Source organism: Ambystoma mexicanum, chromosome 6q (assembly GCF_040938575.1).
Source record: "Ambystoma mexicanum isolate Mex_15411 chromosome 6q, UKY_AmexF1_1, whole genome shotgun sequence".
Taxonomy (NCBI): Eukaryota; Metazoa; Chordata; class Amphibia; order Caudata; family Ambystomatidae; genus Ambystoma; species Ambystoma mexicanum.
The window spans coordinates 1,074,009,839-1,074,036,199 of record NC_090937.1 but is presented as its reverse complement, the minus strand read 5'-3'; the positions used below and the strand labels follow the sequence as shown (position 1 = coordinate 1,074,036,199).

Genomic DNA, 26,361 nt, shown 5'->3' with positions numbered 1-26,361 from the left:
ATTGTGTTCATTTAAATCACATACTGGCGTTGAAAGAGGCGGACAGCTGCAGTGCTTTTACTAGAACTGCCCTGAGCCTTCTTACCATTCCAATAAATCTCTTGCATCTTGATAGACTCTATTAAACACATTCAAATCACGTTTGCTGTGCGAGGGGTTGAAGCCAAGTGTATTATGCGTGGAAATATACCCAGGTTTAAAGTGCTCAGTAGTGCCTCTGCTGCATGCAGAGACAGAATGCTCGACCAGTTCATCTTCTGAGCTGCTTTATGTGCCTGTCCCCGCAGAACCTGCTTTGCTGGCTCCTTCTCAAGTCACACCCCCTCCAGGCAGCTTGAGCCAGTAAACTGGATCCTTTTGTCTCTTTGGGGCTTACCAAACAACCAGCCGTCTGGTTTCCCTGGAAACCGAATCCGTGGCTAGAAATAGTGAATCATTTCCAGGTCACTTTCAACATGGAGCGAGGAACAGGGAGGTACTGGACTGAGGAAGAGATCAAAGCCCTGCTCAGTGTATGGTCGGAGAAGCACATCAGAAAGCAGCTCCGCGAGACCCTGAGGAATAAGGGGATTTTTGTGTACATCGCCAAGCGGCTGCAGGAGCTCGGGGTGTGCAGGGACTGGAAGCAGTGCCGGGCAAAGTACAAAAACCTCAAGTACGAGTACAGGACAGTAAAGGGCGCCCACAGCTCCGGGGAGGGGGCTAAAACCATGCGCTTCTTCCACGAACTGGATGGGATACTGAGGGACGAGACGGGTACAGAGTCCGCCGAGGAGGAAGTCGGCTTGTGCACACCCTCTGAAGCCCACCTTGATCTTGGCACATCCACGGGAAGGGCGGCAGGTAAAAGAAATTACGTATACACATCCATATATATATATATCCCCCATCTGTTTCAATGACGCCAGAGCAAATGCTGCCTGTTCAAAGCCCGTGTTTCATCTCGAAGAGCACGGTTTAGAGCAGCAACTGACTTGATTCGTTCTGGATTTAGCGCCGCCAAAGTTGATTTGTGTAATTGCACCATCTCTTGTTAAATTATGTTTTGCAACCGCCTTGCCAAATGGGAAATTTGAGTAAAATAGAAAGCACGTTATTTCTGGATTAGCGCGTGCTCAATTTGAATGTGTGCATCGAAAGCTTGCATGTACCGCTGCTGCTAAAATTAGCAGATGTTGACTATGTTTTATAGGAAATTAAAAATGGAATGTGGAAAGACTGCTGGTAATATCCTGGAAGGAAAGCTGCCAGAACACTGTCACAATAACCACATACAATCAACGATGGGCTTATTGTGTTGAAGGCAACGGCTGTTTCAAACACATTTTCACTTTACTTTTCACAAATATTCCCTTCTTTATGCTGCCGAAAGCCACTGCAGCGTGATTATCCCTCGGCTGCAGCTTGCTAAAAGCGTCACGTAAAGCCAGGTTTCCCCAGAAATATCAGCATTGCCTCAGTGTCCACAGTCTCACATCAAGGCGGGGCTTCTTCCTTTCACGAAGGACACGCCCCATTAGGCCTGTGTGAAGCAGCACTCCAAGGCCCAGGAAAACGTGTGCCTGGACAATTCATAGGTTTCATTTCATGTAGTTCTTGAATGTATTCTAAGGTCGTGTTTGGCTCAATCCAAACACAGATTCTGTTAAAGTGGAGTCTCCTCAAATGCTTATCATGGATGGTAAAGTCGATGTTAAAGTCTGCTGCAAAAGTACTCCTTACGGTACTTAGCTGCAATGTTCATTATTATTCAATATACATCTTAGTTCATCCAATCCGGCACAGTAATTACTGCATAAGGTTGCCCACGTCAAAAAGACAGAATTGCCTACTTGGGTGAATCTTGACCGCCTCCTTTATCTTACCATGATGGGATAAGCATACTCGCCAGGAGCTCACGCCAGCTCACCAAAGAACGGCTCCTACCACACCTACTAGTGCCGGCTCTCAGGCTCCCCCTTATCTAACGACCCAGTCTTACTTGCACAAACATATAGCACCACTTTGAAACTAGCTGTGGAATCTATTGCCTCTTTGTTGCCTCGAAAAGCCAAAACACACCAACGCCTCGTTCTCCCCAGATCTTCAAGAACTCTGTTCCAAAAAACGGACAGCACTAACCATCTGGAAAGCAAATCACCTCAAGGTAGAATTTTGCAAACTTGCTAGGGAATACAAAAAAGCTATTGTCCAAGCCAACACCTCCTCTTTCAATACCCTTGTGAAGAGCGGCAACCAGGAAGGCACCAGGTGGGCGGGGCTTGCTAAGTTGGGAAAAAGAGCAGCAACCAGGAAGGCACCAGGTGGGCGGGGCTTGCTAAGTGGGGAAAAATAGTGGCAACCAGGAAGGCACCAGGTGGGCGGGGCTTAGGCCAGGTGACCAAGATCCACTTGCACCTGCTCCCCAACTGCAAAAGAAAAGATGCTGGAGGGCTCCTTAAGTAGGGAAAAAGAGTGGCAACCAGGAAGGCATCAGATGGGCGGGGCTTGCTAAGTGGGAAAAAGAGCGGCAACCGGGAAGGCACCAGGTTGGCAGGGCTTAGGCCAGATGACCAAGACCCACTTGCACCTGCTCCCCATCTGCAAAGGAAAAGAGGTTGAAGGGCTCCCTGAGTAGGGAAAAAGAGCGGCAACCAGGAAGACACCAGGAAGGCACCAGCTGGGCGGGCTTAGGCCAGGTGACCAAGATCCATTTGCACCTGCTCCCCATCTGCAAAGGAAAAGAGGCTGGAGGGCTCCTTAAGTAGGAAAATGAGCAGCAACTAGGAAGGCACCAGATGGACGGGGCTTAAGCCAGGTGACCAATTTCTACTTGCAGCTGCTCCCATCTGCAAAGGAAAAGAGGCTGGCGTGCTCCTTAAGTAGGGAAAAAGAGCGGCAACCAGGAAGGCACCAGGTGGGCGGGGCTTGCTAAGTGGGGAAAAAGAGCGGCAACCAGGAAGGCACCAGGTGGACGGGGCTTGCTAAGTGGGAAAAAAGAGCGGCAACCAGGAAGGCACCAGGTGGACGGGGCTTAGGCCAGGTGACCAAGATCCACTTGCACCTGCTCCCCAACTGCAAAAGAAAAGATGCTGGAGGGCTCCTTAAGTAGGGAAAAAGAGTGGCAACCAGGAAGGCATCAGATGGGCGGGGCTTGCTAAGTGGGAAAAAGAGCGGCAACCGGGAAGGCACCAGGTTGGCAGGGCTTAGGCCAGATGACCAAGACCCACTTGCACCTGCTCCCCCATCTGCAAAGGAAAAGAGGTTGAAGGGCTCCTTAAGTAGGAAAAAAAGCGGCAACTAGGAAGGCACCAGATGGACGGGCTTAAGCCAGGTGACCAATATCTACTTGCAGCTGCTCCCATCTGCAAAGGAAAAGAGGCTGGCGTGCTCCTTAAGTAGGGAAGAAGAGTGGCAACCAGGAAGGCACCAGGTGGGCGGGGCTTGCCAAGTGGGGGAAAAAGAGTGGCAACCAGGAAGGCATCAGATGGGCGGGGCTTAGACCAGGCGACCAAGATCCATTTGCACCTGCTCGCCATCTGCAAAGGAAAAGAGGCTGGAGGGCCCCTTAAGTAGGGAAAAAGAGCGCAACCAGGAAGGCACCAGGTGGGCGGGGTTTAGGCCAGGGGACCAAGGTCCACTTGCACATGCTCCCTATCTGCAAATAAAAAGATGCTGGAGGGCTCATTAAGTGGGTAAAAATAGCAGCATACATGAAGGCAGCAGGAGGGCGGGGCTTAGGCCAGGTGACCAAGATCCACTTGCTCCTGCTTCCTATCATCGAAGGAAAAGAGGCTGGAGTGCTCCTTAAGTAGGGAAGAAGATTGGCAACCAGGAAGGCACCAGGTGGGCGGGGCTTGCTAAGTAGGGAAAAAAGAGTGGCAACCAGGAAGGCACCAGGTGGGCGGGGCTTAGACCAGGTGACCAAGATCCATTTGCACCTGCTTGCCATCTGCAAAGGAAAAGAGGCTGGAGGGCCCCTTAAGTAGGGAAAAAGAGCGCAACCAGGAAGGCACCAGGTGGGCGGGGCTGAGACCAGGTGACCAAGATCCATTTGCACCTGCTCGCCATCTGCAAAGGAAAAGAGGCTGGAGGGCTCCTTAAGTAGGGAAAAAGAGCGCAACCAGGAAGGCACCAGGTGGGCGGGGTTTAGGCCAGGGGACCAAGGTCCACTTGCACATGCTCCCTATCTGCAAAGAAAAAGAGGCTGGAGGGCTCCTTAAGTAGGGAAAAAGTGTGGCAACCAGGAAGGCACCAAGTGGGCGGGGCTTGCTAAGTGGGGAAAAAAGAGCGGTATCCAGGAAGGCACCAGGTGGGTGGGGCTTAGGGCAGGTGACCAAGATCCACTTGCACCTTCTCCCCATCTGCAAAGGAAAAGAGGCTGAAGGGCTCCTTAAGTAGGGAAAAAGAGCGGCAACCAGGAAAGCACCAGGTGGACGGGGCTTAGGCCAGGTGACCAAGATTCACTTGCACCTGCTCCTCATCTGCAAAGGAAAAGAGGCTGGAGGGCTCCTTAAGTAGGGAAAAAGAGCGGCAACCAGGAAGGCACCAGTTTGTATCGCACATGAAATCTTCTAACGATCGTGGGGAGCTCCTCATTTTATCTGTTAGTCACTCTCGGTGTATCTTCTTGGCTTTCCTTGTTTTTCTTTACTGTTTTTTCCTTTGCCTTTGATGGTTCCGGCTGCTTCGCCTTCTCTCCCGGTGACGATTGCTGAATCTAGTCATTATTCGCTATTTTTAGTACAACTGGGACTTTTCTTTGAGGGTGGTTAAGCAGTCCCGATTTAATTGGATATAAGTGTTGGATTTTTGGACTTTCTTCATTTGCTTCCTTTATCTCTTGCTTTTCCTTCACGTTGTCCACAATTTCGTCGTTCTGTCTTTCTGATTGATTCCTCATGGTTCTCATCTCCTTTTGGCCCCTCTCCCTTTGTAAAAGCTCAATTTGTTTTTTAAGGTCCTCCACTTCTTTTTCCCAGCCTTTATGATGTCCGATATTCCTTTCTTCTGATGCAGTGATGTAGCCTTCTATTTGGGAGATTTTTGTGGACATAGAAGCCAGGATTGATGTGTTGTCCTGTATTCTCTCTTTTATTGCTTCCTACAATTTGCAATAAGGGGCTAATGCGATCGTTATGGCCGACATAATAGTTAGTAAGTCCTTTTTTTTGCTTGGTGACTCCTTTTGCGTTGGCGTGGCTATTTCACTTAATCGTCTGTTTTTAGGCGATTTTGGTGTACTTGCTATTTTCCCCGGGGTTGCCATTGCTTCCATAAACAAGCTGTCACTCAGCCTAGTCCTATATGGCTCTCCCTCTGTCCCTGACTGTTTGTGTTGTTCTTTCAGGCCTTCTCTTTGAAGGCTCACTCCGTGAAGCTCTCTTACTTTCTCAGGGGTCCGTAATACGTGGCCTAAATTCATATGGCCTTTTGACCCATCTGGGCGAGAGAGGTTTAGCCGGAGCTCTTTTAGTTGTCATCTGTTTTTGCTGATCAGAGCCTTCTTCCGAAAGCTTTGGTTGCAAATTAGTTGTCGGCTTCATCATATTATGGGAGGGCTTTTCTCGGGCCGGCTCCGGTCTTCGCTGGTCATCTTCGGCTCTTATTGTGTTCTCCCGCCCTTCTGAGGGCACCTCCTGTTGTTCTTTTAAAGTGCTTAGCCTTCGACTTTCTTCTCTTTCCTCTATTTGGCGTCTGATTGCTTTAGCCGCATTTCTTTTTTCCAATAGGATCTGAGACAGACCTACACTGGGCGGTCCTTCTTGCGCCACGTCTAAGCCTGGGGACTGTTGTCTGTTCTCTGCTGATTTCTCCTGGACTGCTTCTAGGATATCAGCATCCGACAGTTCATTTTCCGAATCCAATTTGCGCTTCTGTTGGTTGAAAAAGAATGCTTTTAGCGTACCTGACAGAGATACTGGTGTCACCCCTTTTTGTGTTCCTTCATTTCTTTTTTGTAATTGCATTTTTCTATTTTCTCCTACCATTTTCGCTTTTCCTGGGTTCATGCCGCCTTGATCTTTAGTGTTTTTCGTTGTTTTCGTTATTTTGATCTTATCTTGGTTTTTTCTTTTAATTGTTATTTTGTTAACGGTTTTTCTTTTTTTCTGTTTCAGTGGTGACGCTTTTCTCTCCGACCCCGACTCCGACTCTGATGTTATAATTTCACTTTCTCTCGTGCTTTCGTCTCTTCCACTCTCTTTCGTGTCATTTCTGTTCGGGTTGATTTTTTGCTCCTGGTTCAGGTATTTTTCCTTTTGACCTTTGTGTTCTTCTATGGCACTTTCCTTAGTGTCTGGCTCCACTGCCACTTTTGGGGACACTGGCCCCCTATGGACCATTGCTTGTACAGACGTTTCTGAATGCGTCCCCTGAGGAGGTTCTAGGTCATTTCCTTCGTCCTTTTCATGGGTTACTTTATCCCTTTCTGTGGCTGCCCTTTCCTGCTCCCTTGTCGGGCTTTCCGTATGTTGCACTGTCAACCCCCCTTCCTCTCGTTCTTTGGTGTTGCCTGACAGTCCTCGGCATTTCTCGATGCGGACACGCCCCTCCTCACACTCCGTCCGCGTCAAGCTTTTCCTGGACCGCCCCTGGTCAGGCGAGCCTGACGTGCCTGCTCCTCGGTTCTCCAACAGCTCCGATCCACTCGTCTCCTCCCGTTCCTCAATGCTGCAGCGCGCCCGCTGAAGGTCCGTCAGTGGCTGTCCTTCGGGTGCCACTGCCGGAGACCCACTCGCCTCGCCGGCGGTACGCGAGGCGCTGCTCGCTTCGAGTCCGGGTAAGTACTTTTTCTTTACCCCGCTTGGTTCTTCTTGCAGGTCTTGTGTTTCCTGTGTATCGTGGGTGGTTTCAGCTTGCATTTGCCCTGGAAGGGTTATCGTCTTCCATGCCTTCTCCCTGAGCTCAATGTTCGTGATCTTCCGCTGCATATTCAGCGCTTGCAGCTCTTTGTTTGTTTCCTGGGCACATTCTTCGCTGATAGTCGACTTTGTTTTCAGCCTCCTAATTGGGGACTTGACACTCCTTAGACGCCTCCGAGTTTGGTCTGTGTCTGAATCCCCCACTGCCTCTTCCAATCTTTCGTTTCTGGTGCCTTTTCGCCCTGGTGGTTTATCGGCTTTCTGAGTCGAGTCCATTCTCCCTCGGACTCCAGCGACTCCCAGCTGACAGACTCAACTCTCCTCACCAACTCCGCTCACTGCTCCGCTCTGGGTATTGGTTTTTAAGCCCTACCACACACTGTAGTAGACAGGGGAGAGAGACTGCGATCATGACTCCAGCAGACTCAAGTCTCCTCACCAACTCCGCTCACCGCTCCGCTCTGGGTTTGGGTTTTTAAGCCCTCCCACACACTGTAGTAGACAGGGGAGAGAGACTACGATCACGACTCCAGCAGACTCAACTGTCCTCACCAGTGCTTTATCTATACAATCTATAAGCTCTTATACAATTTATAACCTTGCATTTTGCCAATTGACTCAATCCAGTCGTCCCCAAAAAGCTGTTTTTTAAAACTAATAATGGATTCTCTCTCAACATGTCTGCAGACGAATGACTGAAAACTAAAATGGACTCAGCAAAAACACTTAACTTGTTCACAGAAACAGTTTTCTTTGCAGACATAATTACATTCAAGTCCTCATAGATCGTGTTCTCTAGCGGAACCAGCAAGTTTCTGTAAAGGGACAACATTTTCCATTTAAACGAACCCCGCCGGGAGATTAAGCCCAGTTCATATCTCATGGCCACAATTGGAAGACAGCCTGGTAAATTATGGACCCTCTTCCATATTATTGCCTCAAGAATATCCCAGTCTATGTCTCTTGGCCAGATATGTTATATCCTGGCCATACAGCAGGACCAGAACTATCGTCAGTCGATAATACTCTATAAGGGGTATCATGGAGAATCTGCCATATCTACTATTTATATCTACTACAATATGGGCAGTATGTTGTCTTGCCTTCTTTAATCTGTTTATTGATCTCTCCTTACTAGGCGAGTGTAGGAAAGCCCCTAGACGCTTGCACCAGAAAAAATACAACCCTCTAGGGAAAAAGGCCCAATACACCTCTTGCAAGGATAACAAGGTTTATTTCCACACACAAATGGACGAGCCAACCAAGTACTCTGCTGCCGTGGAACGTTTTGGCACAAGCTGCATGAGCAGGACATTAAGGAGGTAAACAGTGTCATCAGTGACATCATCAAATACAGTAGAAACCCGCACGGCTGGTTAGCGAGACCCTATACATAGGTCGCCTGCTCTATATGGGATGCCACGCCATTGGTCCCAGCCCCTTTTGTCCATCTTCTTCCATGTGGGTGATGCTGCATTCGTCATCGGTCATAAGGTGGCGGCTAATTGGCAATTATGTACAAACTAAACAATACATCTCTATTTTTGTAACAGTGCACCTGATACAAGCAGGCAGGGGCCCGAGGGAAAAGCCAAGGTCATACTAACCCGCACACTTCACTTGTTCCCAGACAGGCAAGCACCTCTCCAAGGTCTTCCACCCTTTTTCTGGCTATAATTGTATCCTTCCCTGCACTCCACAGCACAAATCACGTGACCCAAGATTGAAGGCAAGAAAGCCCTGCTTTCTGATCTTTCTTGATCGATCAGGTGTCTACCAGGTTTATGATCAGTGGTCTGGGGCTGGCTGTTACCTTGGAATTCAGAGCTCTTAAGGCTAGGGGATTTGGGGGCTAGAACTTCGAATTGGGACTGGTGGGGGTCGAGGCCTGTGCCCTCCTTCTCTTGGGATCGTATTGTACAAATATGTTCAGCCCTCCTCCTGTGGCCTTGCAGGGCGCATCCTTCCCAGAGAACAAAGGCTGGCAACCTTTAAGACAATGGAGGGTTTATAGATCTCTGTAGCTCTGGCCTTTCTCATTAGTGCCTGGGATATAACCTAATCCATATAACCATCGAGTGCAGGGGTTTGAGGGATAGCCGGGTTTCCGGTGTTGGCTCCAGAACAAGCAAGGGCATGGCACTCCACCATTCTCTTGGGAGTAGGAGCTGTTTTGTGACTGGTGGGCCTAAGTTCCATCTCTCGTGTTCTTTGGGTCGTGGAATGTGAATGGTTTGGCTAGTACGCTCATTGATTCTGATTGGCATGCCCTAATAGAAAAGTCTAAATAATTTGCCTCCAGGAAACGTTGCTTGTTGCACCCACGTATAAGCTTAATGATCATACCTTTTATAGACCAGCAGTTCTATCTAAAGGGGGCCGCCCTAACGGTGGCCTCATAATTTGGATCCATGAAAGTCTTAAGGTTGAGTGTAGCCAGATGGAACTGCAATCGCCGGACATGCTTGGGGTGATATTGAAAAGCAGAGGCAATTTTAATCTGGCTCTTCTAAACCTGTACTTAAGACAGAATCAGCAAGCTATTGCGCACCTGGAAAGTGTAATAAGCAGTGCAAGTGTCCCGTTTCCAGGGTATGGTGATTTGTGTTTCGGTCAGTGACTTTAATTATCAGATACAGGCTCCTAGCCAAAGCCTAAATGTATCTGATCGAGAAAGATGAACTTTGGGGTATTCGGGTGCCAGTGGTGCTCCCACTTTGTCTGTCCATACTTATGCGCATAACGTTTGTTCCATTTTATACTCCTATGGGAGGCTGGAAGGTAAGGGAGGTTCCCTGAGGAGGTCCCCGCCCATGTGACTTTTCGTATCCAAGATAGGAGTAGTCATATTGATTATATCTGGATATATCAATGCTCCATTTGGAGGTCTTGACAGCTTTTAGCGTTGTGAACGCGCCGAGAGCGACCATGACCCTCTTGTGGCATATTTCTCGCCTGAAATGTTTGGCGCAGGTAAGAACTATAGGGATGCCCTGAGTAATTCTCCTGCTCAGTCAACTATTGTTAGGACATGGTGCTGGTCATCTGTGATCCAAAGGAATCTACTTCCCCCAATTTGTTAGGTTTTGCTCCCTGTGCTTGTGGCTTTCTCGCAGCAAAATTCTTTATTTACCTATATTGATTTTTATAACATAGTGGTTGCTAGGGTAGTTCCTTTGATGACGAGTTATAGGGACTCCCACCTCTGGTGCTAAGTTGTGCTGATGGTTTGATAGGGAGTGCAGATCAGCTAAGGCTGCTCTTTTAAAAGCACTCAAAAATAGTGAGGCAAAAAGTTCAGGAAATGTTGCAAGTTTAAGATTGACCCACAAGTTCCTTTTGATTGTGAAAAAGAAAGAATATGCAGCAAGCATTTGGTGGGCACTGGAGTTAGCAGCAAGGGAAAAAACAGTCACATTTTTAGGCGCATAGCAATGTCTTATATTAAGCCAGAGCAGGAGTCAACATTGTATAATATTGATCCAGGCAAATGGTATAGCCACTTCTGTTCTGTGTATTTGCTTGGATCCAGGTCCTTAGTAAATGGGGAGGCCATGGGTGTAACTGTAAGGAAGCCATGGATAGACTCTCAAGGCATGGTGCCCATGCTAGATGTTATTACTCCCAAGGAAGTGGAATGGGCAGCGTTTGAACAGAGAAGTGGCAGAGCCCCTGGTCCTGACATCCGGCGTAGCGGATATGTTTAGGAGTGAACCTGGTATGTGGGTGCCCTTTCTTACAATTGTTTTCAATGGTGTCTTTTCTACAAATATTCCTCCAAATAGCAGGAGAGAAGCTGTTATACTGCTTATTTTTAAGAAGGGGACCCAAAGTTACCATCCCATTTTAGGCCCATTTATCTGATTGACTCCTTGGCTAAGATCTATTCAAGGGTCATCTTACATCATCAGGAGGAATAAGTTAATGATTCAGCTATCCTCTCACATGTACAAGCAGGCTTTTGACCAGGGGTCTCTACGCTTGATCAGGCCATGAGGTTGGATCTTTTATTGCACAAATATGTATCTTTAAATCTGCAACCAGTATACTTGGCGTTTGTTGACTTGCAGATGACCTTTGACACTGTTCCTAGAGACCTTTTGTGGGCGATCTTGGCGAGGTTGCAGATTCCCCCAAGGCTAGGACGTGCCATTAGCTCATTGTATTCTGGAAACAGTGCCTGCATTTGTTGGGGGCCCAATGGTGAAAAGGCAGAGCCAGTTGCTATTGGCATTGGATTAAGGCAGGGATGAGTGTTGGCGCCCCTTTTGTTTTTGCTATATATTAATGATATTGACTTTGATTTACATGAAGTGGCCAAGGATGCTCCAAGTTTGGGTTCCTATAAATGGAATTTACTTCTCTTTGCAGATGATGCTGTTTCTTTGGGCAAAACCCCGGTTGGGCTTCAAAATCAGCTTGATGTTTTCGGAAACTATGTGTTGCAAAAGGCCTTCGTATTAACCAGGCAAAGACGAAGACAATGGTTTGTGCCCCTCGTGGGCGTTATGCTCGCTTAGTAACCACATTTTATTTAAATTATCACTTACTGGAGTTGGTGGACTCGTTTAATTATCTGGGTTTGGCCTTTTCCCACAAGCTAAAATAGTCATCCCAGACTGCGAGTAGCGCTGTGGCGGGCGCACGTCAATGTGGCCTTATTGCTAGTATGGTTTCCCATTTGAGGGGGGAGGTAATTTCGATACCCCTAAAAATGTATTCAATGCAAGTGGTCCTGGCAATGCACTATGGAGCTGAGTTGTAGGGATGGGCTGACTGTGTGTCTATTCAAGTGTCTGAGAATAAATTATTTAAAGGACTATTGGGCCTGGTCATTAATGCTCCTTCTGTACCAGCTGCTTCTGAAGTAGGGCGTGTCCAGATTAAATACATCATTATGCTTGCGCCCGAGCTGTACTGGCTAGGGATTTGGAACTCAGAGGCTTTTGCACCATATAGGGAAGGACTGGAAGAGTTGCTTTCCTCGGCTAGAGGTAGATCGCTGACATGGTTCATCCATGTGTGAACTATGCTTAATAACATTGGACTTGTTGACCTATGGTCAAACCCCACAAAACCGAGCTGTGCTTATAAAAGCTGTGTCAAGTCTTCCTTTACTCATTGGGCATGGGGCAGGATGATTGAACTTTGCTCATGAGTAAGCGGGCGGCTAAACATTTGTCGATTAAAGAGATCTGGGGCTTTGAGCAGTATTTGGGCCTCAGTTTGAATGCAAAAGAAAAGAGCACTTTTTCGAAATTTAGACTTGGCATTTTGCTGTTTTTGAGTGCTACACTTGTAAATGGGAGGAGAACTTGTCTTTTGTCTGTCCCTGCTGTCCTGCTCCAGTAGAGGACGAGATGCATTTCTTCTGTTTTTGTCATGCCTATGCAAGGGACCTATTGGCTGAAACCAATCTGGTTGCGCCTAGATGTAAAATCTTCTTCTGCTGCTGCGCTTGAATCATTGAAATGCGCTACTATATTAGTAGAGATTACAACTATTGTAGCGTTTTTTAATTATGCCTTTAGGAAACGGTTGTGCTTGCCCTAACGTTTTAAAACTATTTATGATGTTTTGTATCTGTTTTAAGATTGTTACTCTTGTGCTTGTTTTGTGTGATCTTTTTTGTGATGTCGCCGAAATAAAGATTTTACTTACTTACCTACCTACTGACATAACCTATTCCTTTATTCATGTTCGCGGCCCGGAACTGTGATGCTGGCTACTGCGCTGCGTTTACACCTTATGTTTCAATATGGCTGCTGATATCTAAGATGGCTGTAATTCCTGCATGTGCACTACATCTACGGAGCATGCAATAATGTGATAATGTGGAAGTCATTAAAGGCACCCAAATCCCCCCTGGTTCCTTAAATTATACCTCACAGTCGTTGCCTTATCCTGAACCGCTTGGGGATGTAGGAAGATCGTCTCCCCTTCCCAGCATTCCCCCCTTTCGTTAATTCCACATTAACAAACTCTCCACTAAGGCCATCTTTATTTGACGCCCGCCAGCGTTCCTCCTCCAACCTCTCAGCCTCTAAATAAGGTGCTGATCCAACCTTTGGAACCCATGCCCTAGACACATGATGCAGACTGTGGCCAGATTGGGCATACTCTTCAGGGGTGCAAGTCATATATATACATCCCCCATCACCTGCTAAATGAACCCAGTGCTCTGATTAATACTCAGGGTCGGGTGGGAGTGTAGTGATGGAGCAGCACTTGCACCCTCCCGATACTATCACCACCATGCATGGTTTGTTTGGGTCACCGGTTCGGGCAGCACTGTCTTTTGTACTGCAAGGTGCACTTGATACCCCAATTGAAACCATCATCATGGCACTGTTGGGTACTGCTTTGGCATAGCATTGGCGTCTCAGCTGGCAGGTCCAGAAAAGCACCAACACGAACACAATCAGAGGTACCAGTAGTTTTACGATCGCTCCCATCCAGGTTGGTGCCCAGGAAAAAAGGTAATCGAACCAATCATTCACCAGCTTGAGTTTGCATGTGCGATCCGAAGGCGTGCAGTGCTCCTATTATTTGCGCAAATGAGCCGTTGTCTGTGTCGTTTGGGGGCATGAATGTGCAGCAAGAATTGCCAATTTTGCGGCAAACCCCACCTGCCATCACCATGAACAGGTCGAGCACATATCGGCTCTGGAGTGTCATTAGTCTTATTTCACGCATCTCGACCTTGGTTGTATTGAGGCCTTGTTCCGTGTCATTCGCCAGCTGTATGACCTCCCAGTGCACGATTTGTAGCCAGTTGGCGTTTGCAGCTGTCTGAATCCCAGTCAGTACTAGAGATGCGAAAACATGTTCTTCTTTGCTGAAACAGTCTATATCCATTGGGTATTTCTTTGAGCAATTCAGAGGAGTCTTGAAACAGGTAATTTGATCTTCTCTTCCAGCGCAACCTGTTCTTTTTTTTTTCAGGTAAGATACGGAAGATGAGGGGGCTGCAGCAGGTTTCTGGTGGGTCCCCCTACTGTTGGACCTGGGGTCTGGGCCAGCAAGCACTTCGATCCTACTGCAAGGTGGTTTTCAGGGATCACAAGAAGCGCTGAGTGCAACGTGGTGTTACAATTACAGTAGCAATTGTAATTCACAACAACTGACCTTTGGTCCAAAAAGGCTTGTTGAGGCACAAGCTCGAAGTGCAGGGATCCTGGTAGCGTTGGTGTCGAGAACGGTGCACTGCCACAAGAAGTATTCGCACACCTGAGAACACAGCCGGCATGTACCAGTGGGGCAGTACCCTAGGAAAAACCCTGTCCGGGTTGTAGATGTCCTGGGTGTTAGTCTTAGCATTGCATGGTGATTGCGGGAGTTATGGTTGCTTAGGTTACCATAACTGGAGAATTTCTGTTTTCTTTTGTATTACTTGTAACTATAATGTCCCTTTAACAAAGCTTTTTCACTGAATTTCATAGGTTTTTACCAATCCACCCTTTATTTGCTCAAGTTCCTTATATTATACTCACCCCCAATGTAGCAGCTGTAGAGTTCACGGACAGTACGGATGTCCGCGGACAGAAGGTAGTATTCACAAAGCCCAAAAGCACAGGAGAGAACAAAAAATGTTCTACCTTTCAACCAGCAAACACATATACATAAAAGCACATTATGTACATCTACTACACCCAAATATTCCTTTTTGTACTAAATCATCATTTGAAAATGTACACATTATTTTTTGCTTTAGCACACAACATAATGGAATGTAACCAACACAAACAAACAATGGGGGATTCCAAGCAAAAAAATACACATGGTCGTGCTTGGAAACAACAATGTGAATATATAAAGCAACTAAGAGACTGAGGTATAGAAACTTGTTTAGGTGAACAGACCAGACTAGGCCATTGCTAGAACCGCTAGTCAAAAGTACAAATGGGTAAGTGCAAACTACATCGCAAGACTGGAGATGAAAAAATTCAATTCACATCCTAAATTTAGTAGAAAATTATCATAGATTTAATAGAGTATATCATAAGAATTATAAAAACTCCTAATGTGTCATGAGACATAGAAGTCATAAAATACAATCCATAGAAAAAATTAGTACATGATTGTCAAAAAAACCTCCTCAAAACAATGTGCAACACAACCAGACCCATACAATTCACCATTCACTCCATTCATACTAAACTCATACATATCTAAACATCATACATCAAATACAAAAGTGAAAAACACGGACATACATTGACACAAATAAACTAATTGCACAAAATATTATAGCACCATGTTCAAATTCCAGTAAGTGACAAGCACTATATTACTAGAACATCATTAGGATGTCCTGACATTAAAGACCTTCAAACGTCATGTTAATTTACAATATGGACCACAACAAAAGTGGACCACTTAAAGAACCGACATGTTTCTTTCCATCTTCATGATTAGATTGATTATGTGGAAATTCATCAGGGTGACTTAGAAACTGAAGTCATCAATGATTGATGGTGCCGGAGTGTTGCAGAGCTCCATAAGCCAGTCTTGTCCTAACACCTAAACAAACAAACAAGGACAGGAATGACTGATCTCTCAATATATACATTCTAGAGTTCAGTAAAAATCTGTGACACGCTCTATCAGTGGGCGTGAATGCAAGGTCACATGACCTATTACAAAACACCTGTAGGGGGTCACAAACAGCAAATGGATGGACCAACAGGGTTTAGAAACTATATGCATTAGGTTCCAACCCAGTGTGCAGTGCAAGAGAGTGAACACAAAAGAGAAAAACTGTCAAGTAGGGGCTCTGACAGCAGAAAATCGTCTGAGGGTAAATGCACAAACTCGAGAAATGCTGTAGATATAGTATAGGCACAATAATCGAGACAACTAGCATATACCGATTCATTTTGAAAAAATGGCATCTACGAAATCTATTTAGAAAAAGTATGAGAGTAGATGGTCTAGTATACAACAAGACGCTCAAGATTAGTAATACATTAGCATAAGTAATCTAGACTCTTGTCTTAATTATTAATTATATAATTCAGTGTCTAAGGAGCTGAGATTAGAGTAACACTTACTGTGCTGATAACCAAGTCACGGTGTAGCCCCAATGCTTGAGTCAGACTAGTGAAACCACACGCAGTATAATCGTGCGGCACTCCTGGGAAAACCCTCCCTATGGAAATGGAGCATACAGTCAAAAATGACAAATACTAGGTTGAGAGAAAAGAATATAAGAGCTCTTAAAATGTCAAGTCAATCTGAATCTACATGGATAGGCTAAAACAACAGAAAGCGGACACCAAAAAAAAACATACTTAAATGGATTGGTGTCAGCTGTAGCATAATTAGTAGTTAGATTATGCCGTACACCGTCGGGTTGCTAGAGCATCATCCGTGGATGTAGAAATGTAGCAGATATATCTCAATAGCAGCCATTCCAAGTGTCTGGCAAGTAAAGCAATAAATCAAGCACTATTAGCAAAAATAGACAACCTGACTGTGCACACATTATTTAAATGCACGTTGTCTCGACCGCGGGTGTAACACTGTATCGTATAGTGAAGAAATACATTATAAACGGCACGTGTTCGAAAAGCAAGCGGCATGTATCCGGAAGACAATAGTGATAAATAATAATTCTGTGCCACAACGTACATTCGAACCTAAAGCAGGTGCGTTTCGTAAACGCGTGTGGATCAGAGTCAAAGAAGCGGTAACTGACACACTGGCGTCATCTGTATCTGCGGGTATATCGGGTAATTGCAGTGACAGTGAAACAAATTAAGGACCGGAGGGTGACACCGAGATTAAAATACAAGTGCACTCATATACAGCTAGTGTGCTATAGCCCAGAGAATGTAGCGTCTTATGCTTACCGGGAGCGAAAACCTCCATTGCAAAAGCAAGCGCAGTTTCTCCAGAAAATGTAACAAACACAAACCATAACTGTACACTTCATATTGATGGGCAGTGGCTAGCAGCCATGCAGTGAGGCTGATCATCCGTATGGCTCTCACAAGGTCCTTCAACTAAGATAGCTTACCGCTCGTTTTTGCTGGAAACCACCAAAATAGGGGATCTGACACGGCCGAGACTAATGCTGAAGAAGCCTGGATGATAAACTTAGTCCCGGTCGCAGAAATAAGCAAAGAGATGATAATATTCATAATGGCGGTCACAGTGCAGCATGAGAGCCGGAGAACTAAGACCAACAAAGAGAAAAGTCCTGCAGTCACTGAGGGAACCACAAGCTCAGCGACGGCCATATGGGAAACTGCCTTATGGGAGGACAGCAGGTGCAGAAGTGCTGAGGAGCGGCCCGGTGGGGTGATGCGAGCCATGCACTGGTGGGCGTCCCCGGACAGCGATAGCAGACCCCTGGTGGTGAGGATCCGGAGTGCGAAGTGCTTAGCCTTGATGCCCGTCACCCACCCAGAAAACCGGGGAGCAACATGGTGATCCTTTTGAGGAGCAGAGGGGTGCTGCTCTGGGGGATGCCCAGAGTGGGGGCTGGCCACAAGCGACTCTCCTCTAGACGATACAGTGGGGCAACATAGGCCTTGCCGGCCCCAGGAGCTGGGTCGCTGAGCAGCTCCTTGGAATGGCAAGCGCTCACACGCGAAGGGGGCGGCTCGGCCACACACCAGAGCCTCGGAGATCACAGAACATAGTGCTGCCCTTTTGGGATGTACGGAAGCTGCATTGCCAAAAACTCAGCAGACATAATACTTTAAAGAAGGAATGACGACATAGACGTTATAAGGGAAGACACCATCGTGTTGGAAGAGTGGCTCCAAGACCCTCCAGATCCCGGCCACAATTGTTTATTAGATTGACAGACCAACATTAACATTGACTCGTGATCCTTATATGTGCCATCCGATGCACAGCCTGTCAACTGGAAGGTCACTAGAATCAAAGGCATACAGTACATTAACACTTCGATTAAGCAAGTACACACCTAGTCTACCGCGCACTGAAATCGTAAAACTGCATGAGCGTTAGCTGGTTCATATGCTGTTTAGAGGAGATCGGCGGAACGCAGGGCAATCCGTGGGGCATTGAAGCAGCCAGTAGAACGAGGCGCAGGGCCTGTGCAACTGCGGCACAACTAAATCAACTAAGTAAGGTCTACTGAAATTAAAGTACATGGAATATGCCAGGATACTGCCTGCTTGAAACACTGAATGCTGTGCTAGTACGCTAGAGAGGTGAGCTATAGATGGTGCATGGGAGTACAACTGGAAATATTGGAGAGAGCATTAAGACACAGATGACCGCTGGGAAGTGAAAGTGAGATGATTCCGGAACAAGGGGAGGAATATAAATCAACAGATAGCTGAGGCAATGAAGACGACACGTCTGATGCTGATACATATTAAGAGTATAATTGGGAGAAAAGAACTGCAGCTTTATCCTGGTACACTGCAAGGGTGAATAGAAGCGGCAGCTTGCTCAACTTGATGACAAAATAGAGCGCTTCACCCAACACCTCTGGGTTACGCTGGAGAGCGCCTGAAACCCTGAAAGGCTACTGTATATGTGGGACAACACAGGAGGAGGTGGCGTGAAGGCAGACTAGCCCTGCTGGAAGCTGAGTGAGTCTGGTTGTGCCTCCCTGTAGACATTAGGTGGCGAAACACAAAATACTGTGCCGCCACAATAACCACACAGACCCGGTACAGACACTGCTTCCAGATGCCAGACAAGTGTTAACTTGTAAAATCTTAACTGCGGTATTGGCGAATAGGCTCAACAACTGACCAAACTGGGCATGTTCTGGGGCATAATACCACATGGTACTTGCAGAGGTTACATCATGTCATAGCTAGCACTAATCAACTAACAGAAGATTGCGTGGTGGCTTAATTGGATGCAGTAAAGGCCTTTGACTCGGTCCGTTGGTACTGGCTTCTGGCAACCCTAGCGCATTTCTGGATTGGCCAAGCCTATCTGCGATGGGTGAAATTGATCTATACTGCACCCATGGCGTGAGTGAGGACTGGCAGACACATCTCCTGAGGCGTGGGAGGTACATAAAGGTACTAAGCAGGGCTGCCTACTGTCGCGGAAGCTGTACATTTTAGCATTGGAGCCATTGGCTGTGTTCCTTGGGAGAGAGTATATAGAAGCTGGAATTGCGATAGATGGTGTGGAACACCTGGTTTCCCTGTGCGCAGATGATATGTTGTATGTAAGTCAGTCAAAATATAACCTACCACACCTACCAGATGTCATTGAATAGTTTGCCAGGTTCTCGAGTATCAAGGTAAACCCGGGAGAAATCCTGTTTGTTTCCACTCGCGGGACTCAGAGCTCTGAGGGAGGAACAACTACCACATTTGGGCCTAGAGTGGGTGGTTACCACCTTTCATTATCTGGGTATCAGTGTGGCATGACCCAGCGGCCTCACATAGGTACAACACACTGAAGTACCAGGCAGAGCGGCACTCTTGAAGATGGTTGTACTCCCTCGCCTCTTATATTATTTTATTAACATACCTTATAATATACCTGGAGTATTTTTTCAACAATTGAATATGCCTGCTTGAGAATTCTTGTGGGAGGGAGAAATAGAATCGCCCTGCACTCTCTGCAGAGGGACTTTACTGAGGGTGGGATAAAAGTACCCCATTTCAAGTGCTACTACCTAGCAGGACAGCTGAAATTTGTAGTGAATTGGCTGAGGGACGAGGCTTTGCAGGACACCTTACTGCTGCAACCGATGCTAGGGTGATATTTCCTGAAAGAAGTAGTGTGTGTGAAAGAACTCGCTTTATCAAGACCCTCTAGACTATTGAAACTTGGCAAAGATATATGGTGCAAGATTTGGAAGCTCCTGGGAACATCTGACCCTTGCTCCGTGCATGTCCCCTTGGTGGGAGTTATTGGAGAGCAACAGGGAGGCGTGAGACAGTATAGGAAGCAATGGGAAATTAAAGGGATAGCCACAGTGGGTGACTTATTATGACAAAAGAATAGATTTCCCAACCCTGGTTAACGAATATGACATACGAGAGGGCCAGTTTCTATTATATCTGGGTATGGTTAGGAGGATTGGGAGGAAATGGTCGGACCCACAAGAGGAAGTAGAGACCAATGTGATATTAGATACTATGTATGATGTGTCAAAGGGGGACATATGGTCTCCAGATTGTATGATCTGTTCTTGGGTAGCCTTGGCATAACAGAGCTGAAGGTGCGTGGAAACTGGCAGAAAGATATGGGGAGAGTTTTCACACATGCGGAATGGGGCAGGGTGCTGCTGTATACCAAACAAGTCTCAAGAAATGCCAGATTAAAGCTAACCTAATTGTACGTCACACATCGGGCGTAAATGACCCCACACAGACTGTCTCATATAAGAGCGAAGGGTGGCCATGCCTGCTCGAGATGTACACAAGAGGGGGCGGACAGGATGCATATGTTCTGGACATGCCCAGTGATTGGAAAGATTTGATGGGAAGCGGTCGAAAGAGTGGCAAGAGGAGGTATTCAGATGCAATCATGGCCCACAGAATTTTGCTTGTTGGGGCTGTTCCCGTGGGGCGGGAGACACGAGGCTCACCTCTCTAAAATGAAGGATTTGGTTTGCATATTGGAGAAACGCAGAATCGCAATGACACTGAAATCGATTGAAAGCCCAGGACTTGAGGCTTGGTGGGCAGATCTGAAACAATGGTCATTGGCGGAGACTGCAGTATGGCATAGAACGCTGAAGAGGGGAATGCATGAAAGGAGTGAGGGAGTCGAAGTCTGGAATGCATTGACACAGACCTGTTTGCTTCTGACGTCAGACCTGTTTGCTTCTGACGTAGATGAGCTTAACTGAATGTATATGATTGGAGAAGGGATCAGCTGGGCTGAATACAGAACACAATGCCACAAAATGGAAGCTGGAAGATGTTATAAAAGATAGTTAAGCTTGGTAAGGAAGGTGAGAAGAGGGAAGGAAAGATAATAGCCCATGGAAAGCTTTGAATCGATATATACCTACATGGTTGTGATGATATAGTGAAACCTGTCTTTGTCTTTGTTTGTTCAAATATATATATATTTTTAAAAACTGTACACCTCATACTATCACCTCAGTAGAACTCTGCATTCAGACTCCCATACAGCAGGTGCTTATTCGAAAACAAGCTCTTACTAAATAGTAAGCTCACTGTATTTATTTCTCTATTATTACCATTCATCTATCTATCTGTCTATCTGTCTGTCTGTCTAATCTTTTCTATTGCACCACTAACCCAAAGGCATCAGGGCACTCACAGGAGAATCACGTAGAAGATAGTCCGAGAGAGGCCAAAGAAAGAGACACTAGAAGCAGACCACATATTTAGGAAGCAGAAGCATATGAGGGCGGATTATTAGGGAATAGAGTGGGTCAGGTGAGTCAGTCAACCACATTCGGCATCAAACAAAAAAGGTTTTTATATGCTTCTTAAAGAGGACAGTAGAGTCGCTGTCAGACAGATTTTTGGGGAGGGCATTCCACAAAGAGGGTGCCCAAGAGTTGAAACTGGCATCACCAATTTTCTTAAGGGTGGAGTGTGGCTGCATGAGAGGAGTGGTGTCATTGAAGCACAAGAAGCTTTTAATGGGTTTCTTCCTGATCCTGGTAATCAGGTAGGAAGGAGCTTCATCATGAAGTCATTTGAAAACCATGACTAAGCCCTTGTAACAGAGACTATGTTTAATGGGCAGCCAGTGTAAGCTCCTTCTGGCTTCTGTTATGTGTGCCTTGGCGTTTAAGGCCACAGACAGCACGTATGTATGTAACAGCAGCAGGAAGATTTAAGATAGCTAACCTGACTGTTGAAAGTAGCTCTGGATCAAAAAAACCTCCTAGAGTCTTAAAAGTTTTGGCGACGGGGATAGAATGTTGGCCAATAAGAAATTTGTCATAACTGGTGTTGAAGTTTTTCAATTTTTGTGAGGTGCCCAGGATAAGAAGTTCAGTTTTAGCATTATTGAGTGCCAAAGAGTTCAGAACCATCAATTTTTGGATCTCGGTGAAAACATAATTGATGTACTTGGCGTCATCGGTATGTACACCCGAGAGTTTAAAGACATTCTGTGTATCGTCGGCGTAATTTGCGAAATAGGCGCCCATTTTAGCCAGAAGATCACATAAAAGTCTTAAATAGACATTAAACAACAGTGGGGAAAGACATGCCCCCTGAGGGAGACCACAAGTGAGCATGGAGCTATTGGAATTGGCATTGTCTTTGGTGACATTCATACTTCTTGGACCCAAGAATTAACTAAACCAAGCTGTAGCTGAATGGGAACATTTTCCCACCGTGGATAGTCTACCTGCCAAGAGTTGGTGATCTACGAGATCGAATGCGGCAGATAGATCCAATATCAAGAGTAGTGCTGTATTTCCCTCATCAATAAGACTAGCAAAATGGGATTTTAGGTCGAGTAAAGTCGACTCAGTCCCATAATTGGGCCGAAAACTGCATTGCTGGGCAGCCAAAATCTCGTTTTCTACAAATGCCTGATACTGCATATACACTATTTTATCCAGTATTTTTAGCATGAAAGGGACATTTGTTATAGGTGGGTAATTTCTGGCTTCTGCAGAATCCCAATTGTCTTTTTTCAACAGTGGTGTAACCCATGCCTCTTTGATATTTTCAGGAACGTTGGACTCATTTAAAGAACGATTTATAAACCTAGTAATCCAGTGGGCCAAGGTAGAGATAAACTCTTTAAAGAGAGATGCAGGGAAGATATCACCTTTGCATGATGTGGGTTTGAGATTGAGCACCACGTTAATAACCTCCTCCATTGAGACTGTTTTAAAGGTGAAGAGTGAGGAATCAGGGGCAGGAGTATCAGCCATGTTGCAAGGGGGGACGACAGGGAAAGATAACCGATCTGTTTGGGCACCTATGTTCTCTAGATGTTTCTGAATCTTGTTGACAAAGCTGTCATGGATGCATTGCTACCAAATATTATCTGCAGGAGCGGGGGAAAGGGCGGGGCATCCTTTAAATTCTTTAAATTCTTTAAGAATGGAAAATAGCTCCTTTGTCCATGAGTTGGCTTCTAGGATGCAGAGGTTTAAATGGACTTCTTTAGCTTTACAAATGTGAGATTTCAAATGTTTAGCTGCAAGTTTGTAATCCCTGTGATTCGCTTCTGTCAGAGATGTTCGCCAGGCACGTTCTAGCTTGCGCTTATGTGCTTTGGCTTCAATAACCTCAGATGTGACGGGGGCTTTTAGATTGTTAGACATTTTGGCGTGTGAGGATTTTAAAGGAGCAAGTGTCTCAAAAACCTGATCTACGGCTGATCTAATATCCAAGGTAAAATCTCTGAGAGAGAGATTTTCCTCACAGGAGCGTAGCCACGGGAGGACCATGGCGTTAAAAGCTTCATGGGTAACCTTACGGAAGTTGTGGGATTGGTGCGATATGAGAGGCACTTGGGCATGAGCAATTGTTATATGAGAAGCAATCTCAAAAGAAATAAGGGAATGGTCTGGCCAAATGCAGTGTTCAACCTTTATCTGTGTAATCAAAAGGTTTTTTGACAGAACCCAATCCAGGATATTACCTCCTGTATGGGTGGGTGGAAGTCTTCACATGTTGGATAAAGTCAGATGAGGAAAGAGACTCCATAAGTGATGTAGCCTTATGATCAGTGGGGTCGTTAGCCCAAAGGTTAAAATTGCCCATAATAGTGGGGGAATGGACTTTACAGGAGTTTCCGAGGAATGGTGATAGTTGTTCCTTAAACAGAGGTCTCAGAAAGTGTGCCATATATAACAATAAAATATTTAGGGTTGAAATAAAATCAAGGGTGAGTTTTACGAATAGCGCCTCACAATGATCCAAGTTATGTGTGTTGGAAACATGTATTTTTAAAGAAGATTTAAAGATCAAAACTACTCCGTCTCCCTTTTTATTTAGTCTATTCAGGTGTACGTTTGAGTAGCCAATGGGAGTTGCTTATTGGAGAGAATAGTGGGAAGCTTCGTGACCCCAGGTCTCAGTCAAAGCCAAGAGATCTGGTTTAGACTGAATAATAAAATCAGCCACTTCATGGCAATGTTTCACCAGTGAACTTCTGTTTAGGAGCACACAATGCAGGAGGTGCCTTTTAGGAGTGATGTTGCTAATATCAGTGCTGGATACAGGTGTAGGTGCAATAGCGGGCTTTGGAGTCGTGTTAGGGTACATATCTAGATCCAAAAAAACAGGGGAGGGCGTTACTGAGTCAGCAGGTAGCATTATATTAGTATTATTGCACTGCTCAGCATTATCTCTACCAGAGTCTTTCACCACGGACTGTAATCGTGTTCTGCAGTTTTTCCAAACAGCAGACACAAGATCACAGCTGGATGCCATGACAAAGTATACGGAGAGGCAGTGGATGGAAAGAGACGGGAGAGAAAAACAACGCATCCAGGTGTTACTCGCCTAGCCAAGAACCTGCCACAAACCGTCTCCGAGACGCCAGCGATAACGCGCCAGACGTGTCAATTACTAGTACTAGGAACTACAAGTTTGCAGGTATTTGTAGTTTTCCCAACCTGCTTTATCGTGTATAGCACAAAGCAAGGTTTAAAGTAGCAAGGAAGCTTTTGCAAGTAAGTTAGTATATACGCGGCTAGCTTATTTAGTTTCTCTAACTCGGCAAGCAATTAAAACAATATTAAATGCAAATTCTAATATCCACTAAAATCGCTAAAAGCACGGCTAAAAGACTCTTTGCTAAGAAATAATAAGATCAGCAAATATAGATATAAATAAAATGAGTAATAATCGTAGTGCTATCTCAATAAAATAACGTTGCAGCAATCAAATTGACAAGTGAGAGGTGTGGGGTTCATTTAAATAGAGACCGCCTCAAACCTTCTCTGACGCGCCAGATATTTCTTAAAAGCAGAAAGCACTTTTTTATTTTTACAGAAATGGCAAACACACTTCAGTGGTTGAAAGAAAACTTCCCAAAAGAAGAAATGGGTGATGATCACATCTCTAATGGTATATAATACGTCTTTTAATATAAATAAATAATATAATTTGTACATATCACATTGAAAAGATTATGTCTTAGGGATGCTGTTGAGCAGCCTAGAAAATGGCTGCCTAGCTTTTCAGCTTCATGCCACCGTAGAAAATACATTCAGAAGGTGGTGTTCCCGTTCCTTTCTCAACCCTCAGAAAACTACACAGGGTCGCTGAAACCGAGGGACACCACTGGCCAGATTTACGGATCTTGTGAGGGCATCCCAATTGGAGCTCCGGCTTGCTGCGAGCCACAGCAGAGCTGGATCTGATGGACCAGGCCCCCACAAATCACCTGCTGCGGTCACCTCCTTCCCGCCCAGGGCATAGCTGACCCACGAAGCGGGGCTCCCAGAGGGAGATTAGCTGAATATACCAGCCAGAGCTGGGACCGCCGGGTCTCATGAACCTGCGGTGGTTGCCCTCGCCCACAGGACAGCTTCCTCTGGAGCAGTGGTGGAGCGTTGGGGCAGCCAGGGGGACTGGAGACATCATACGCGTCTGCCCTGCAGTGACCCTACCGGTCACAAGAGGTGAAACTGAAGACCACGGCGCTACTGGGGCTTTGCCGGCTGGGCAGGCGCTGACTGCACGCCCATCACTGCTGATACCAGTTACTTGTGAGCCCTGCTTCCTCCCTGTAGCCGGACTTGCGGGGCCCGCCACGCAGATCGGAAACCACCTCACAGCCCCTCTTGTGTCCACCCAATGGCGGGTGAATGCTAAGCGGAATCCTTTGCGTGCCTGCTTGCGACCCCCTGTGGTCTCACCGCACTTGTCTCCATGCTGGTGAGAAGCATGAACCTCCATTACCAGCGCCAAGCCCTGGGTGCCGCTTGAAGCGCCAGGGGGACAAGAACAGTATGTGGGCCCACCTGCAGCAGTGCCTCATGACCCAATGGCAAAACCCGATCTCTCTACCCCGCCCTATCCCCGGGGCGAATTAACACAGAGACAGCCCCAAGCTGCATTTGTCCAAGCCGCCTGAGGACCCTGGAGCCAGTGCACATCGACTACCCGCAAGGTGAGAGGCTTCTCCTTGGCCCACAGCCACCATTATTCGTATACCCCCTGAAGGTCCCGAGAAATACACGCTCCAGGTAGCGATGCCTATGCTGCAGTGGGGCTAAGACACAGACCCATTCACCAGAACTCCTCACCCGGGATACGGCTCCCACACAATCACACAGAGGACAGCGACTGGTTGCGCGGACAAGGTGCGGGCTGCACTCCACGTCGTAGTCTCACAAGTGGGAAGAAGGTCTTGTCAGCCACCCGACAGCAACATTGAGCTCCCAGCACTTCCTGGGAACCCCCGTTTTCTTGCCCGGAGAGGTCCATTTGCACGCCCAGACCCCGTTCCCCCCAAGCTGGGCTTACTTGTTTCCCTCTCTGCTCATCGAACACGCACACTGAAACCATCCTTGGAGGCGGTACTCAACGGCCCTGTGCAGGCCACAATCCCATATACTGCACTGTGCAGCTACCTGATGTAAAAGAACACCAGTCTGACA

The 26,361-nt window shown here is 46.4% G+C and overlaps 1 protein-coding gene across 6 annotated transcripts in view; it reads left to right on the top strand.

Annotated features, from left to right (window-relative positions):
* Positions 1-440: 440 nt before the first annotated feature.
* Positions 441-26,361, top strand: part of PAICS (phosphoribosylaminoimidazole carboxylase and phosphoribosylaminoimidazolesuccinocarboxamide synthase) — a 1,368,496-nt gene continuing 1,342,575 nt past the window's right edge. For all 6 annotated transcript variants that reach the window (XM_069631608.1, XM_069631609.1, XM_069631606.1 and 3 more), the window contains exon 1: positions 441-843. In XM_069631608.1, the coding sequence (XP_069487709.1) occupies positions 456-843 (388 nt within the window). In that variant the 5' untranslated portion in view covers positions 441-455. The remainder of the gene's footprint in view (positions 844-26,361) is intronic.